Source organism: Phaseolus vulgaris, chromosome 3, assembly GCF_000499845.2.
Source record: "Phaseolus vulgaris cultivar G19833 chromosome 3, P. vulgaris v2.0, whole genome shotgun sequence".
In the NCBI taxonomy this organism is placed as follows: Eukaryota; Viridiplantae; Streptophyta; class Magnoliopsida; order Fabales; family Fabaceae; genus Phaseolus; species Phaseolus vulgaris.
The window spans coordinates 38,551,830-38,570,473 of record NC_023757.2 but is presented as its reverse complement, the minus strand read 5'-3'; the positions used below and the strand labels follow the sequence as shown (position 1 = coordinate 38,570,473).

The 18,644-nt window shown below is 29.5% G+C and overlaps 2 protein-coding genes across 2 annotated transcripts; one reads left to right on the top strand and one right to left on the bottom strand.

Moving 5' to 3' along the window:
- Positions 1-2,402: 2,402 nt before the first annotated feature.
- LOC137807540 (uncharacterized) lies at positions 2,403-4,474 on the bottom strand. The gene is made up of 3 exons (XM_068608226.1): positions 3,643-4,474; positions 3,384-3,556; positions 2,403-2,740 (listed from the first exon to the last, which is right to left on the bottom strand). The coding sequence occupies exons 1-3, from the start codon at positions 4,108-4,110 to the stop codon at positions 2,599-2,601; spliced, it is 783 nt and encodes a 260-aa protein (XP_068464327.1). The 5' UTR covers positions 4,111-4,474; the 3' UTR covers positions 2,403-2,598.
- Positions 4,475-15,716: 11,242 nt separating this feature from the next.
- Positions 15,717-17,055, top strand: LOC137805917 (blue copper protein-like). Its single transcript, XM_068605795.1, has 3 exons — positions 15,717-15,973; positions 16,076-16,504; positions 16,620-17,055. Exons 1-3 carry the CDS (start codon positions 15,799-15,801, stop codon positions 17,015-17,017), a joined length of 1,002 nt encoding a protein of 333 aa, XP_068461896.1. The 5' UTR covers positions 15,717-15,798; the 3' UTR covers positions 17,018-17,055.
- Positions 17,056-18,644: the final 1,589 nt, after the last annotated feature.

Here is an 18,644-nt window from a genome sequence, read left to right as displayed (position 1 = left end):
AGTTCCACAAATAAATAAATAAATTGTAGGTATCTCATTATGGAGATGTCCAGGTCTACTAAAGTATATAAGTCAAATAGGCCCGGAGTTATGTGACCCTTACGACACATAATAATAGCATACACCTGGGGATTTTGATTTGTCCCTACGTGACATTATGCGAGCTGTCTAAAAATAAAAATCTGCCATGCCACCTATCCGCACGTGTGAATAATATAACTCCAAAACTGTGGAAGCAGCGCTATACAAGGTTGAAACGTTATTTCTAAACACAAAATTCCTGCGGATTTTGCATATCAATAGATTGGCTTTTCAGATCATTAAACTTTATCCTATCAGTATTAAATCATTTTTGTTTATTCAGATTTTTCAAATTTTTGTAGCAACTCAAATTACATAAATAGTATTTGATGTGAAACACTTTTTTTTTATGTCGTAGACTTGTTGGATTTTAAATGTTTGCAGAAATTTTTACATTATTATTGGAATATAATCATGTAAACTATTGAGGTGAATGTATATCTTATATTAAGTGGCCATCCCCATCATAATAATAATAATTTACTCAAAAAATAGTTTATATTTGGGGATATGATGATAAAACAAAATAAAAAATAAGGGGCAATCATAGTAAATTGAAGAAGAAAAAATTATTCTCGAGTCAAAATGATAATTTATAAATGTATATGTGATATAAAATTATAAAATTACAAGGTATAAATAAAAAAGATAAATTTAAATTGTTTCTGAGTTAAAATTACATATCCGGATTCAAAACCCAAATCAATTACAATTATAAGATCCAAAATTTGTGTTTGGATTTGGTTTGAGTTGATTGGATGGAACAGCCTAATGCTAGCTGCATAAAAACCCAAATCTGGCACCTACTTAGAGGTTGAATGATATACCTCCAAATACGGCTCAAGCTGCGTTCTTCTTGGAGTTATGCCAAAAGACAAAGATTTTTTTTGTTTTTTACAGAGCAGTGCACTTTCTCTTAAGTTTGCTGAATACATCAAAACTTAGAAAAAACTCCAAAGTAAAAGTCTCAAACTCAATTTCTTTATGTTTATTTTTTTTAACCTTTTACTAAATCCGTGTTTTGATTCACGATTTCAATTTAAATCATAAACTAAAATATAACATTATAATTTTTATTTGTTAAAGTTGATTTTTTTTTCTAAATAAACTTACATGCAAACATTTTCATCCGACTAACAAAATAAAATAAAATAATTATTATTTTATTTTATAAAAACTTTTATATTACGTATCGCTATAGAAAATTAAAATAATTATGTTTTTATTTTAGAGTCGCGTTCAAAACATCATTTGTGTAGATAATTTAAAAAAATTGAAGTGTTGTTTGAAAACAAAAAACAAGACTAATATATGTTTATTAAAGCTAAAGTTCAAATGAAATATTAAAACAAAAATTAAATCAAATAATAAAGCTAAATTCACATAAAATATTACTAGAAACGCGATTTTTAATTATTTTTTTTAAAAGGTTATGATTTCAACCATGACTTTATTTGATTGGTATAATAGATTAAAATTATTTTTTAATTAAAAAAATTGTAAAATAACTTTATTGCTTTCATCTTAAATTTTAATTTTATTAGCAGTATGATTATTTTATGATATTTTATTGTTATTACTATTTTTAATTATTATTTTATTACTAATATTATTATTTATTATTGTTATTATAAATCGTAGTTTTTATTTAATATTTTTATTACTATTTATATGAATTTATTTATTATTTAAAATATATTATTATTTACTATTTTATTTTTAACATTATTTATTATGTTATATAATATAAATATAATAGTTTATGCTATAGCATAGTTAATTATGTACTCTAAGTTTTGACAAACAATCACACAGCACCACCGGTATGAAGTTAACATGGAAGCATGAAGTTAACATGGAAGCAAATACAATGCTGCATTCACACCAAGTTCAACGAAACCAAGCACAAAAGAAGAAAAGGAAAGTGACACATTCATATAAGAAACTTTATTCTTCATATAAACTAGTTTATAGAAAATAAAACTATACATGAAAAATGAAAAAACGAAAAACAATGCTAAATCTTTAACATCAAATCATATATCATAGACGACCTCAATCAAATCAAAAGGTTAAAGTCGTGTGCAGAAACGCAACTTAAAAAAAACACAAGTTTTAATTGAAAATAATAATCCTAAACTAGATTATCAAACTCTATTTCACTAAAAAAAATAAAGAAATTATTTTCAGAAAGACGATTTAACACTTAAATGTCGTGCTTTGCAGACTCGACTTATCTCGGGAATATTAGAAATTTTGTCCATGAAATGTTTTAAAAATAAAAGGCAAGATTTGACAAATCAATCAAAACGCGAAACACGAATCAGAAAGGAGAATAATGTCCTCCATCTTTTATTCTCCAGTATGGCTACATGAATCTACATCGATCACAAGGTGGACAATAACCATTTATCATTATCACAGTTCTCATCGGCCAAAAATATTATAAGGTTAAGGTAGTATAAACAAAGGTTAGAAAGTTATATTATATGAAACCCAGGCACCAGTGGAAGCAGCTTAAGAAGCAGCAGCTAAAGGAGTAGGGGGTGGAGCAACTTCATGTATGAAACAGCCAGATTTTTCACACGAATCTTCTACAACTTCATCTTCTTCTTCCTCAGCATCCCAAAGAAAATGAGCATAGGATGCCAGAACATAACTACAAAACAAAGCAAGCGTTTCATAAATTTACAGAACGAGTTACGACAAACACATATTCTTAATTTCTGATCTAGGGTCATCCCTCTCCATATATTGAACCAAAAATTGCTACTTTTCTATACCAGCGTTTTTTAACCTTCAATCAACCAGCCATTTTGAAATATGAATTTTGATAAGAAAATTGTGTCAGCCAGAAATTATATTATCCTCGGAAAAGTCATGGAAATAATACATATTTATAATATTCAATTCATGCAAACATCCTATTCTAAATCATTTTCTTCAATTATACACGGAGTATTATTTACAGTCAATAAATAATCAATTAGAAATGACATATATGTAAAAGTTAAAAAGTTTATAATATTTTGGTAACTGATAATAAATATAATGAATTATAAATTACAATCAAAATTAGTATTTGTTTCAAAAAGTTTCTTGAAAAGTAATTTTAAGATGATTAGTTTTTACATAACAATAATATGTATGCGATTTGTCCTTAATTACTCAAAAAAATTCCATCTACTGTTACACGATACTGTCAAGTCCCAAACACACCACATACATACATATTATTATGGAATTATATAGATTAACGAAGCATAAAAAGAAGAAACAAGAGAAGAGTTGATGATTGTTACCAGTCATCAGGAGCAGCTTTAACTGCTTGATCAAAATAAGTCTCGGCACGCGAAGCATCCTTATGGCTCTCCCAAATCAAGTCTGCATACAAGGACAGCACCTTCCCATCATTTGGATTCGCCAATATCGCTCTCCCACAGTACTCCTCTGCTTTCACAAAGTCCCCTCGAACCTGCCATCAAATAAACAACTATACATATTCTCATCCATCGCTTTACGCACTCCACAAGTAAATCAAATATTCGTCAATTCACGTACCTCTTTCAAGTACCTCGCGTAGTTCCCAAGAAATAGAGGGTTTCCTGGATTAGCTTCGATCATCGTTCGGTAATACAAGTCCGTGCTATCGTTCCCGTTATTCGAATTCCAAAACCCCGACCCTCCGCCGCCACTGTTGTCCCATCCGCCGCCGCCGCCACTTCCGCCGCCTTCTACGGACGCACTCTCGCATTCGTCGGACTCGGAGAACGAAAACAGAGCGGAGCCGAACGACGTCGTTTTGGAGCGCGCGGGGAGATCCGTCTCCGACAGCGCCCTCGTCATTCTGCTCGGGGAAGCGTCAAGTGACAGCGAACTCGAGGACGCCGACAGCGTGAGGGAGCGCGTAGGCGGGATCCGGTGAAGGATTTCGTGTTCGTGAGGCGAATCCTTGAGGTTGGGGTTGGGGATGCAGGAGTTCAGAATCGGCGTGGAGGAGCTTCGCAGAAGCATTGTGGTTGTTGTCATGGATGTAAGGAAGTCGTTGGTGAAATGATAACGGAGAAGAGAAGAGAAGGAAGAGGAACACTCGCTGACTCACGCGTCAGAGAGGTGAGGAAGGTGGAGAATGGCGACGGATTCTTATAGAAGGAAGTGATAAGTGATCCCGGCCGTTGATTCTTGATGGAGTGGGGCCCTTTATGTGGCCCCACGTGCTAGGGTTTCACGTGAAGTGGGACCCGGTGATGAGATTTTGAGGCGTTAGATCCGGTTTGGACGGTGGGGATGGCGCGAAGGGACGAGGTATGGTGTGGTGTGGTGTGGGGTGTGCGCATTGGTGGAGATTTTTTAAGGGTGACTGCTGAGGCTGGGAAACGTTGGGGTCGCCTTCGTCGGGGCCTCTGCTTTGGATGCATCTTATGAGTCCTGGAAGCAGATTGTTGTGGGTCCCGCTCTCCAAAACCATTTCATCTCTGGCCATTCTTGTCATTTCAGCCTTCTTTGCCTCATTATTAGGTTTTCTTTTCCTATTCTCTGATATTTTATACTTTATTTTCTTATCTTTCAATGTTTTATAATTGCTTCCTTCCACTTTAATAATCACTTTATCATTAAAACTCACTAACTCCTTCACATTTTGGTCTTTTTAAAACAAAAAATATTCTTTTGTATGAATTGAGACCGTATCGAACAACATTAGCATTAAGAATGTATAGATAAACAATAGCATTAACTAAATCATTTTTTCCTGTCATTTTAGTTTAAAAGAGAAGTCAATTTTGAAATAGAAATTAAATTGTAAGTCACTGAATGTATAAATAGCAAGAAAGGAATTTTGTAAATCACACTAATAGGTATAATGAGTACTACTAGAGTTTATAAAGTTAAATTTTATAAATTTGAAAAATTCATATTAGAAGTTTGTGTGAAACAATGAAAGAACCTATTTCGTTGACTTCAAATATATTGGTAGAGTTATCAAAATCAAATTTAGAAACTAAAGACATCAAAGCTTAATATTGTTATTGTGAAAGGAGAAATACTTTATTTTCAAAAGTAGATGATTAATTGATCTCACTCTTATTTTCATTCTCAATATATATAATGTTAACACAGTTATTTTTATTATTGCTAAACTTGTTACCAAGTAGAGTAGGAATATGTGCTTTATATAGCATATGTTCATAATATGACTAAGATTGTCGTAGTGTATTCACATTTTTTTATTGTAATGATTCAGAGGAAAATTATGTTTGTGATAGAATGTATCATTTATATGCACACTTTTTCCACAATTAGTACAATAATTACTAAAGCAACAACGTTGATCTTAGGTTCCAAACCAATAATGAAGTTATTTCTTTGAATTTGTCTTTTTTTATTGAGACACATAAGAAAAAATCTCTATAATTGATAATCTTTTCTTGATTTATAATTGTTAGAACAACACAAGTACATCTCGTGACACAAACATATATGAGATTTAGTTTGAAATTGTGCAATTTTTCCCATATAACACGAAGTTTGGTAAAAAAATTCAGTAGCGATGGAATCACCTTTCCTTAATGAAGAAGCCTTCATTTGGTGGTAAAAAATTCTTAATAAATCACCTAGAAAGTATATAAACTTTAAATCATTCCAAATTCCCTCTGCTTTATCCATTCATATGACGCTTTGCCAAAAAAACAACACATTATAAAAAACAACAATGACAATATATACACACAAAAAAGACAAAGATAAAACTGTTGAAATCACAAAACCTTAAAATACCTAAAATCATAAAAAAAAAATAGAAATAAACTGGCTATGGAAAAACTAGACTACTATGTCAACCTAAAACATATTTGACAATTTACACTATATCTAAGAAACTAACAAACAGTGTACCCTATACTAAATATTAGATAAACATAAAACACACTAGACCACTATAAAAAATATTAGATGATCTGTCCTGATATTTTATTTATTAGTATTAATAAAATAAAACATATACATTATGAAAACAATTTTTTTTCTAGCTCATAATATCTTATCATTTAACTAAAGATTTAGTCAAATCCCCAATCTACTTAAAGCTATAAATAAATAGTGAAGTGTCCATCGAAAAGAGAAAACAAAATCTCTTAAGTGTGTGGCATAAAGATGATTTGTTATTGGCTATCAATCAAATTCAAACAAAAGCTCATCTCCTCCCCTCGACGTGGACAACTGATACAAATTTTTCAAAATGGTGTACAAAGAAAGAAAACGTCAAATATCTTATTTAAACATGGTTAAAGTATTTAATATTTTTTTTAATAATTGATTCCATAAAAGAACTTAATTAAGTAATACGTACATATTTTTTATTGAAAAAAAAGGAATTTGAGATATTACGTAATGATTCTCAACCACTCGAACTAATAAGATATTGAAAATATCATTAGTGTGTCTTGGCTTTTTCAATATAAAAGCTAGAAGAACCATAGCCAAAAGATCGTATCACCTTAGATAAATAAATTCACTTCTTCAATTCCTGAAAATAAAAATAAAAAACTGAAGACCAGTTATATATTTAATAGTTATTATACTATAATATCCATTTTGCACTCAAGTTATGCAATATGAACTATTGATATTATTGTGTATTTATATATTGTCTTTTTTTTCATCTCATGACCTTAACTTTCCTAAAAAAAAATGCAATGAAAATCTGAAAAAAAAAAACATATAAAGTGTTACCGCATCTAAGAGCTTGTTTGCTTCCAGGAGTGGTACTGTTGTCGACAATGGAAGTCACAACACCACCCCATTTGGATCCATGTATTGTTGCGGGTGAGGGTGGAAGGAAAGAGAAAGGGGAGTGAATTTCGGTTCTCCCTTGAGATGAAGAGAAAGTTGAGCAGAGGAGAGCGAGTGCCACGTCATTCATAGGAAGTTACGTTGGTGCCCTTGCTTTTGTACTGAACAGTGCCCTGCATGCATGCTACATGAAAGCATCAAAGATTCCTGACTTGGCTCAGGAATCGTTTGACCGTGTGAAAGTGTGAAAACTGAGTGAATGCAGTGGGTGAGGTAGGTGTGGAATGAAGTTGGTTAAATGCTATATAAAACGATGCATGAAGTTGATTCCTCCATTCACATATAAGCAAAGAAAGCGAAGCCATTAGAGTGTGTAGTGTAGTGTGGTTGGAGAGATTCGTAAGCCATCATAGTGTGTGGTAGGGGCTTGAGTTACGTATAGGTTGTTCATCTCACGTGTTGGGTTCATCTCTGGGTTCATCTGGGTTCATCTAATGTGAGAGCATGTCTTTGAATGGTGCTTAATTGATTATGGTTGAACTAGCACTGGTCACATAATCGATTATGGTGTAGATAATCGATTAAGTAAAGGCACTAACCGATTATCTGTAAAAGTTTCAACCCATAATCGATTATCTGAAGTGTGAAAAAAGGGTCTTAATCGATTATGTATTGTCATAATCGATTATGTTTGTTTTTTTGCCTACTAACATAATCGATTATACGTGGATAATCGATTATCCTGTGTATATAACTGATGGGATAATCGATTATGTTCTAAATTTTGTAAAATTCTGTGTTTCTTAATTTGTTTTATGTGGTTTTCAGGCACACTCGTGGTGTGTTCTTCATCCTATCAGTCATCCCTATTGTGCTGTTCTTGACTACTTATCTTCAGGTTTTTAAATTTTTTATGTAAAGTTATTTTTTTTAATTTCTGTTTTATATTTATGTTTGGATGATTATGGTTTTGTAATATAATTTTTTTAGAATTTAGTTTAGTTAATTATGTTAAGGAGTTAGTAAATTAATGTTGGTTGTAATATAATTTGTTTAGACTTTAGTTTAGTTAATTATGTTAAGGAGTTAGTAAATGAATGTTGGTTGTAATATTATTTGTTTAGACTTTAGTTTAGTTAATTATGTTAAGGACTTCGTAAATTAATTCCTTTATTTGATTTATTGTTTTAATTTTTGTACATAGTTATTATTTTTTTAACATTTAAGAAAAATATTTATTTGTATGAAATGAATGATTTACAGAATGGAAACAGAAATTTGTAAAATTTAGGTAAGAAATTTGAATTTGTAATAATAATTGTAGATAGTTATTAGTGTTTAAAAATTAAATTGTTTATAAGAAATAATATTTTATTTATAAATAATATTTTTACAGAATCCAAATAAAATTTGATAATGTTTAGTTAATATTTGTTTAGATTGTACATAAATTATTTTGTTTGTTTATATTTATTTGTTATTTGATTAAATTATGTTATTAAATGATATAGTAATTTATAATAATTTTTTTATTAAAATTAATTAAAAGTACTTTTTAGGGTAACTGTATTTGTGTACTGATGAACATATATTTATTCACACTCATTAGCCTAATTCATATATTATTGGACTATAATAATAAATAAATCCATTGTTTTAATTAATATTCTTATAATTGGGTTTATTTGGGCCTTAACTATTATTATTGTTAATTTTGTGTTTTTAGAGTAAATTATCCGGAGGAAGCATCTACCTTTGTGAATGGGCCAAATATGCAAAAGTCCAAGTTGCTTCTTGAACCAAAACAGAAAAAATATTATGAGGAGAAGAAAGAGAAAATAAAAGCTACAAGATTCTGCAAAATAAAAAGAATTATGAAAGATAGAAACTTGGAAACGGTTAACAAAATATAAACTACAATATTCTCTCAAGATCCTTGGAGCAGAAAAGCCTATAAAAGGACACAAGCATCAAGGAGAAAAAGGGAGAGCTGCATAGGGTTTTCTTAGTTTATTTTCTTCTTAGTAATTCTTTTGTTTTGCCTCCGCATGGAAGGCTAAACCTTTTTGGTTGATTCTTTTGTAATTCCCCATTGAGTTCTGAGGTTTTGTTCCAATAAAAGTTTCGATTTTTAATTCTCTATAGCAGTTGTTTTTATTGTCTAATCTCCTGGAAAACTGGTTTTTGTGAGAGGTTGTACTTGAACGCATGATTGAGAGTCTTCCTTATCTTAAACTTTGGTTTCTTAGTTAGTTCGCATTGTTCTAATTAATTTCTTGGGCGCATGATTCAAGGGAGAGGAGGTAAGCATTCCCATGGAGTATACGCATGGAACAAAGTGGGTATTGATTAAACCAGTAGACGCATGCTTTACTGGTGAGTTTCAGTTGAATCAGATTGGCGCATGTTCAATCTGGTTTAGCTCTGTTGGAGGATTGAGAAAAGATTAATCTTTAGAGAACCTGTGAAGAATTCAATGGTGGAAGAACTTGGGATCAACCGCTTTTTATTTGTTATTTTAATTTTTTTTTATATTTTCTGCACAACTATCTCAAACCCCCTTTTTATCTTTATTGTTATTGCTAACTTGTATTGTCTGCAGATAGATTTTAAACCCTGATCAACTGATTTTACTATTGGATTCGTTGGGAGACGACTTGGGGATATTTGTCCGCAATTATACTATCATCTCTCTAGTGTTAGACAAGTCTACGCTAGAATCATAATAATTTGACAGCAAAACGACAGCTATCATGTACTTTTACACCGATACGGTAACCGCGTTCGGTATGAATTCGGAAAGAAATTATGACAAGGCAGAGATGGTACACTTTGAGGAAACAGTTGCAATTTATGACGATCTTGTTGCGGCGAACATGAATTTAATTTCACAAATCGAAGAACAAATAAAAAATAATAATCAAGGTGCATCAGTCATGATTCTTTGTATGATTGCTTTTGGATTGAAATTGTTACGCACGGTGCCTACTACAAGCAATTGTATCAGTGAGTCCCAACCACAAAAAGAGCGCCACAGATAAATATTTGACCAATGTTGTAACATCCTAGAAAATATATTTAACTATTACAATACAAATTCTATTAATTTCTATACAAACTTTGAGTTTTTCAAAATATTTCTATTATAAGATTATTAACTATAAAAATACAAATATTAACAATATAATATTCAAAATTACATCCTAAAGTTTGTATGATCATTTGCTTGTGTACGTACAGTCATCGCAGTTACAACGCAACAAGAATAAGCTAATGAAAAGAAATTTCATAACATATTAATTTATGCAAAAAGAACCAATCAAACTAATCATTTATAAACATTTTTTTAAATGTTGTCATATAAAAATTTAATACCAATTCCATCATTCACATAGACCACACATAGATTTATTTTCAATCACAATCATTGAATTTCATTTCAATCCCACTGACCACGCATGAAATCCATCATCTTCCGGAATACTCATTAAGTATGCCCTTACCAGATACTAACATCTGATCCAAAGATTACCAGCGAATCCAAAAGAAAGAATCAGGGTAAGTTCAAACATCCAATATCAAGTGTCTATAGCGGGACTCAGTGTGTATGAACTCCCTCTCAGCTTCTCACTGTTAGAGTTAAGCAGTGTCTAAGATCAAGAGGGGAGGGGTGAATTGAGCTTATCAAATTTTCGCAAAACAATCTAATTTACTATGTAACAGAGGTGAAAATAACAGATTGATATTAAATGGAACAGATTGTTTTTACAGATGAATCTAGCACAATTAAAACAAGATCAGCATAGTTTAGATCAACCAGCAACAATACCAGAACCAAATTGATTAACTTTCACTATTTATAAAGTTGCAGTTTAAGGTACAGAATTAATCAATTTTTACTTAACATAAGCCATCTAGAGTAATGAACCGAATGTCACAGTTTAGTTAAAGGAACCAGTTCACCCTTCTTATCCTATTACAGATTCACACAGCAACTTGATTTATGATTAGAGGATTGATTACCAAGTTAGAACAGCAGATCTAACCAGGTCCAGAATTAACAGATTTAGTTTTAATATAACAGATTCCTTTCTTGACAGATTATGTGAAATTACAGAATTAAGTGCAGGGATAAGAAAAGAATCACACAAGAATTTTTATACTGGTTCACTCATGAAGAGCTACGTTCAGTTCACCTCACTCCAAGGTGTAATCCACTAAAAATTGATACAATCAATTACAAACACACAGCAGTTCTTGAACCCTTCAAGAACATCAACTATCAAGGCTGAAAAACACTATTCCAGCATACCTTGCACTCCAAGAAACCTTATCTAGAGTGACTAACACTCAAAACCAATACAAGAATGAATAAGGAAAAGATTACACCTGAAACAATGTTGCAAGAACATAAACCAGTTGTTCTATTTGCTCCAAGACAGTACCAACACCTTCATCCAGCACAAGGTTCTTCAAGAACAAGCTCACATGTATTTCACTTTTGAAAAACCTTTGCAAAACCTTTTCAATTCACTTTCTCACACATAAAATGTTGTATCTCTGTTAAAATTGTGATTGTTCAGCATCCCTTTACGTGAGAAGGGCATTTTATTTTATAGAGAACAATTTCTAACCACTTTTAAAAAACAGTTACATAGCAGTTAGCAAAACAACAGATTGATTCTGAAAAACAACAAGTTAAAAGATGATAAAGCTGCTAGCTCAGCTTAACTGAAATAACAGATTGAGTTGTACCTTTGATGCCCTAACAGAATTTCGAAAAGCCTTTAACAAAAAAGAAATAAACCGATTGCTTCTGAATAAAACAGATTTATTTTTGTACTGAATCAAACCATTTAAGAGAACTTTAAAAAGCTTTTCCAAAACCGTTTAACCACATCATGAGCTTGATCTTACTACCTTGATTTGGCATCTAGGATGGGTCATGCAGCAAAAGGCAATCTTGAATACACACAACCCTAAAGAATGAGATCATCTAAGACATATAGCAACCTACAAAGCAACCTAGCTAACATCTACATCAAACACACTAAGACTAGGTAGAAATGAGCTTCATCCATCTTCAACACTCACCACCTGATATCTTAGTCTGTATGACTTAGATTATTAGTGAAGTAAGAGGATCTCGGTTAAACATAGTCTTTTCATACCTAATGTTATCAAACAACAACTCATACATTATCCCAAATGTATGACATCAATTTCATACAATTTTCATCATTCATATATAATATATATCACTCAATCACATAAAATTCTAAATTTCATAACATTTAAGAACATTTCCAACATCAAAAACAATATTTAACTTCCAAATTATCAAAATCTAATATTTCTAGAAGTTTAAATAATATATAAACAAACAACACAATATTTAAACAAACAACATTTCTATAAGAAAAATTGAATATTGGGACCACGTCCCCTCCACATTCAAATCTTCTAGCCTAGGGTACTATTGAAAGTTAAAGTTAGCTTCCCTTATCTGAGATTCTGGAAATTCTACCTCAAACAGGGCCACTAAAAAATTTAGGAACCTAGAGCAAGTTATTCAAATATTACCAAACTTTAGTATGAGCTTAATCAAGTTGAGAGAATCATTTTTCTTAACTAGATCCACTAAGATTGGTGACTAAATCATAGAGAAAAAAATAGAGAATAAGAGATCTTTAGAGTAAAAATGAACTTACTGTGTTGAAAATCTGATCGAGTAGAAATGTACCCTGACTCCTCAGCTACAGTATGACATGATCAGATTTTGAAATAGTTGAGGTATGAGAAGGAAATTGAAAAGAGAAGTAAGAGGGAGAGAGAAAGGGTGATACACTCACTTGAGCGACTCAAACGATACATATGCTTGAGTGTCTTTTTATTTCATTAAGTGAAAGTATCATATAACTTAAATGAGTCAGACGATAATTTCTACATCAAAACCAAGACAACTCTAAAAATAAAACTACCTCACTTTAACTTAAACCAACATACTTACCCCATCATATACAATTATCTCTTACAAGATACAGTTAAATGAATTTACAATACCTTTTAAGATTAAAAGAAAAATAAAAACTCCAATTCAATAGGTAAGGAAGAACTCCATACTCAACATTTACTCAAAGAACTTCACACTCAATATGCGACACAACATTATTCTATTGAAATCTTCATGAGAAAATATATCATATTTTAAAATCATCAACTAAAATAATTTAAAAGTAATTTATATTACTTGAAACTTTCATTCTCAAAAAGTTTTAAAGTAAGAAAGTTAATGATTGAAAAACTATTCAACTAAAAATAATTTCTTATTATCCAACTAGTCCAAAACAATCAAATTCTAAAAGAGATTACGAAAGGTTTGAATGGATAGAGATAAAGTAAAGAAACAATTATAACTTCGAGACATAATGAAGAAGTTGTGCATGTGAATAAAAAGGTTAAAATATGATTTCTTACCGTTAAAATGTTATACATTTCTTACATTTTATATTTCCACTATAAGTAAGTCTACCAAATTATAAATTGATATGGTTAAAATTTTAATGAAAACAAGATTAATTTATTTTTTAGTGAATAAATTTAATAAAACTCAAAATTCAGAACTCATATGTAAACACATGTTGAAGTCTCTTAACTTTAATTCGTTAGAAATGGTGAATAAGTTTAAACAATTGATTATTATTTTTTTATCGTAAGTCAAACATTAAAAGAAAGCTTTTCGTCTTGATTTGTGTACATTAGTATGAGGATGTTAAAAAAGATGGACATTTTCATCCATGGATTAAGAAAATAGTAGGGTTATCTTCACATAAATAAAAGAAAAAAAAAGAAAGAAGGAAAGGGACCCCATCTGTTTTGTTATTTCTAAAATTTAAAATAGACCTTTATTTTTTTATATTATTAATAAAATAAAAAATATATTCTTTATTTTATTGATGTTGATAGTGTTATTAAAATAATACGTAAATATAATAATAAGTTAATAAATTTAAAAAATATTCTTATATTTATTTTATGTTAAAACAATTATTTTTTCGAAATACAATTTTCTCACGAGACAATCTATAATTTAGTGATAATACAATTTTTATGATATTTTTTAATATATAATAATTAAATTATTCAATTTTTTTAACCGTGATACAGACAATATCTTATCTCAAATAATCTTTTTAATAGACTATAGATAATCTTGTATAATCTTATTACTAAAATATTATCTTAAAATATTTAGTTAATTTAAAATTTGAAAATTTTCGAACACAATTTATTTAAATATGTAATTTAAAAAAAAAATTATTAATGAAATAGCATTATAACAACTTGATATAATTAATTAAAAAATAATATATTTTAAAATAAGTAAATATATATAATTTTTTATAACAATATTAACAAATTATATAGTCGTTATTTTTAAAAGAAAAGTTATTCAATTTTTTATTTTATTAAATAAATAAATTATTTTGTGTTTATTAAAAAATAAAATTGTTTAATTATTCTCTTTTTAAACCCTTTTTTGTCATTTTGCAGGTAATTTTATTGTACAGGTAATTAGTTATTAAACGAAAATAAAATATATGTTATATCTTTTCCAAAAGAATTAATCTAACCGAGATACAGATAATATCTTATCTTAAATAATTTTTTTAATAGACTATAGATAATCTTGTATAATCTTATTACTAAAATATCATCTTAAAAAATTTAGTTAATTTAAAATTTTAAAATTTCGAACACAATTTATTTAAATATGTAATTTTTTTAAAAATTATTAATGAAATAGCTTTATAACAATTTGATATAATTAATTAAAAAATAATATATTTTAAAATAAGTAAATATATATAATTTTTTTATAATAATATTAACAAATTATATAGTCGTTATTTTTAAAAGAAAATTTATTCAGTTTTTTTATTTTATTAAATAAATAAATTATTTTGTGTTTATTAAAAAGTAAAATTGTTTAATTATTCTTTCTTTTTAAACCTTTTTTGTCATTTCGCAGGTAGTTTTATTGTACAGGTAGTTAGTTATTAAACGAAAATAAAATATATGTTATATCTTTTCCAAAAGAATTAATCTAACCGTGATACAGATAATATCTTATCTTAAATAATTTTTTAATAGACTATAGATAATCTTGTATAATCTTATTACTAAAATATTATCTTAAAAAATTTAGTTAATTTTAAAATTTTAAAAATTTCGAACACAATTTATTGAAATATGTATTTTTTTAAAAAAAATTATTAATGAAATAGCATTATAACAATTTGATATAATTAATTAAAAAATAGTATATTTTAAAATAAGTAAATATATATAATTTTTTTATAATAATATTAACAAATTATATAGTCGTTATTTCTAAAAGAAAAGCTATTCAATTTTTTATTTTATTAAATAAATAAATTATTTGTGTTTATTAAAAAGTAAAATTGTTTAATTATTTAATTATTCTTTTTTTAAACCTTTTTTTGTCATTTTGCAGGTAATTTTATTGTACAGGTAGTTAGTTATTAAACGAAAATAAAATATATGTTATATCTTTTCCAAAAGAATTAATCTATCCATGATACAGATAATATCTTATCTTAAATAATCTTTTTAATAGACTATAGATAATCTTGTATAATCTTATTACTAAAATATTATCTTAAATATTCTTCTTAACTGACTATATACTATCTTAACTAATCTAGTTTTATCTAAAAAAATCTTTTAGAAAAAATGTAGTTGTTATTTGCACTAACAACTTAGTTCCCCTTGGGCTATAAATACCAACGTAGAGCATTGGCATTGGACATCACATCGCAAGTTCATTAAGTAGAAGGAAAAGGAGAAAAGAGAAGCACAGAGATATAGAAACAGGGGCGACTTTATCTCCAAGAACACATATCCATGGCAAGAAGCTTGTTCCTTGTGCTATTTGCAGTAGCCACCCTTCTTCATGGCTCCGCTGCACAGACCAGACACGTGGTGGGTGATTCCACTGGCTGGACCATCCCTTCCGGCGGTGCTGCAACCTACACCACCTGGGCTTCCGACAAAACCTTCACAGTGGGTGACACTCTTGGTACGTTAATCTTCCAAATCTTTCTGTTCATTGGTTTATTATTTATGTGTCATTAAATTACAAATTTATGAATTATAATTTTTTTATTAATGACTTTTGCAGTGTTTAACTTTACCAACGGCCGACACGATGTGGCTAAGGTGACGAAATCAGCTTATGACGCATGCAACGCTGCCACCACCCTTTTCACCCTTACCTCCGGTCCAGCGAGCGTGATGTTGAACCAGTCAGGGGAACAATATTACATTTGCTCCTTTGGAACACACTGTTCCCTCGGTCAGAAATTGACAATTGACGTTGTTAACAGAACCTCTGCCACTCCTTCCCCTGCCCCTCAACCCAGCAGGAGTGGTTCTCCACCAACGGCTAGCCCTGTCCCCACACCAACACAAGCACCTGCTCCAGGCCCATCCGCTGGACAAGTTACTTTCACTGTTGGAGACACCTTAGGCTGGACCGTTCCTGCTAATGGTGCTGCAGCTTACGCATCCTGGGCCTCTGGCAAAACCTTCAAGGTTGGAGACATACTAGGTAAGTCACCATCCATCATTAAATTAAACACTTACACATTTTTAAGAGATTTATAGTTGGTCAAAACTTGAATCATATAATTAACCAGAAAACATCTATGGTTTGTGTTTTGCAGTGTTCAACTACCAATCTAACACACACAACGTAGAGGAAGTTACAAAGGAGAATTTTGATTCTTGCAACTCAACCTCTCCTCTTGCCACTTACACCACTCCACCTGCCAGAGTGACTCTCACCAAATCCGGTGCTCACTATTTCATCTGTGGCTTTCAAGGCCACTGTCCAGCAGGTCAAAAGCTTGCCATCAATGTCAATGACAGCGTCAAAACCGCCACCCCGCCTTCCCCCGTCGCCACCCCACCTTCCGCCACCACCTATCCCACCACCAACCCTTCTACGCCTTCTCCTGCAGGCTCTCTCGCCCCTCCCCCACTGAACTCCGGAGCTGCATCTCTCGGACTTGTTGGAGTTTCTGCTACCCTTCTTTCACTTGCCGCAGCTTTCTTCTATTAGAGACATGAGATTCTTCAATCAGAGACATGAAATCCTTCTATTAGAGACATGAGATTCTTTTATTAGAAACATGAGATTCTTTTATTGAGGACATGAGATTGTAATTAGGAGTGTTTGAAATGCGCGATTATTATTATTATCGCTCTTCTATTGTCTTTCATGAATTCACTTTTTTTAGAATGACAATGAAGTTAGCTTTCCGTCCACTACAATTTTGTTTCTCTTTTTCCTTCCTTTTTTTTTTTATCCTCTCTTGTGAGTAAAACTGGTATATATATATATATATATATATATATATATATATATATATATATATATATATATATATATATATAAAGGAGGTAAATGTTATTAAATGGATTTTTCATTAATCAATATTTTATCATAAATGATATTTGAACGTACTAAATTAAAAACTTAATTCGTAATTAAATTAAAATACATAAAAGTATACCAAAAATATAGATTAGATACTTAAGCGAAACTATATTTACTTTAATCATATTTGTATACCTTTTTAAAAAATATTTTATTACATCATTAATCTCATTTATAATTTTTTACCCCATTAATTATAAATAAACTACAAAAATATTATTCAAATAAATATATTTTTTAGATATTTTTTTCTAAATGATTAAGAAGAACATAAAACGTAAAGTAAATTCAATTTTTTATATGTTAAAATTAACTTATTTATTTTGTTTTATTAAAAGCTCGAAGATTTGAATGTGAGGATTGTGGTCCTATTAATATTGATGAGTAAATCATTGAGAAAAAAAATAATAAAAAATTTTAATCGAGTAACTGATAAGGTTTTGAAATAGATAAGGTATGGAAGTGAAAATTTTCACTATATTTTTTAAGATAATAATAATAAATAATTTGACTTTTGAATGAATAAGAAGAAAAAAATAATTATATTACGTTTCATTTTACTACAAATAAACACATTAAAATTGTATTGCGTATGTTTACAAAATATTTTGAATATATATTAGGTATAAAATCTAATTTATTCCTCCAAAAGGTAATTAATAAGTTTTTTTACCCTAATATCCTTTTGTTGAGTTTTTGGATTACCCAGTACAATTATAGCATATTATCTCATAAATAACAACAAAATGGTTATTTGCCAAAATAGCAATAAATAGTAAGCTATCAAAATAAAAATAATAATACACCAATCCTATTGAAAACATATATAAACAAATTCATTATTTAACCTTTCATTTATTCTACAAATCATATATCATGTATAGATCTGATTATTAAAATAAGATTCAATAAAATTTATTAATGTACTTTTTAAAATATTTGTATTAAGTATATTTTATTAAATAATAATACCTGACACAATTCAAGATTTTCTACAAACTAATCATAAAATCAAAGATGGAGATAATTTTGTTACAACTGAAACATATGTTTCTTATAATATTACAAAATCAAATATTAAGCACGTGTTCTTATATAACTTCTTTCCAATTTCTTACCACCTAATACTTTAATTTATATAATTTAAATTGTAAAATAACGAATAAATACATTTTCATTTACTTAATAATAAAAAATATGCATTGGTTAACATAGCACACCCGGTGTAACTTAATTGTATTCATAACAA

Bases quoted from the DNA above. Each gene is read 5' to 3' on its own strand.
- LOC137807540 (XM_068608226.1), bottom strand. From the start codon at position 4,110: ATGACAACAACCACAATGCTTCTGCGAAGCTCCTCCACGCCGATTCTG. The intron at 3,557-3,642 runs GTACGTGAATTG...ATTTGATGGCAG, and splicing joins ACGCGAGGTACTTGAAAGAG to GTTCGAGGGGACTTTGTGAA. The intron at 2,741-3,383 runs GTAACAATCATC...TTTGTTTTGTAG, and splicing joins AAAGCTGCTCCTGATGACTG to TTATGTTCTGGCATCCTATG.
- LOC137805917 (XM_068605795.1), top strand. From the start codon at position 15,799: ATGGCAAGAAGCTTGTTCCTTGTGCTATTTGCAGTAGCCACCCTTCTT. The intron at 15,974-16,075 runs GTACGTTAATCT...TGACTTTTGCAG, and splicing joins CACAGTGGGTGACACTCTTG to TGTTTAACTTTACCAACGGC. The intron at 16,505-16,619 runs GTAAGTCACCAT...TGTGTTTTGCAG, and splicing joins CAAGGTTGGAGACATACTAG to TGTTCAACTACCAATCTAAC.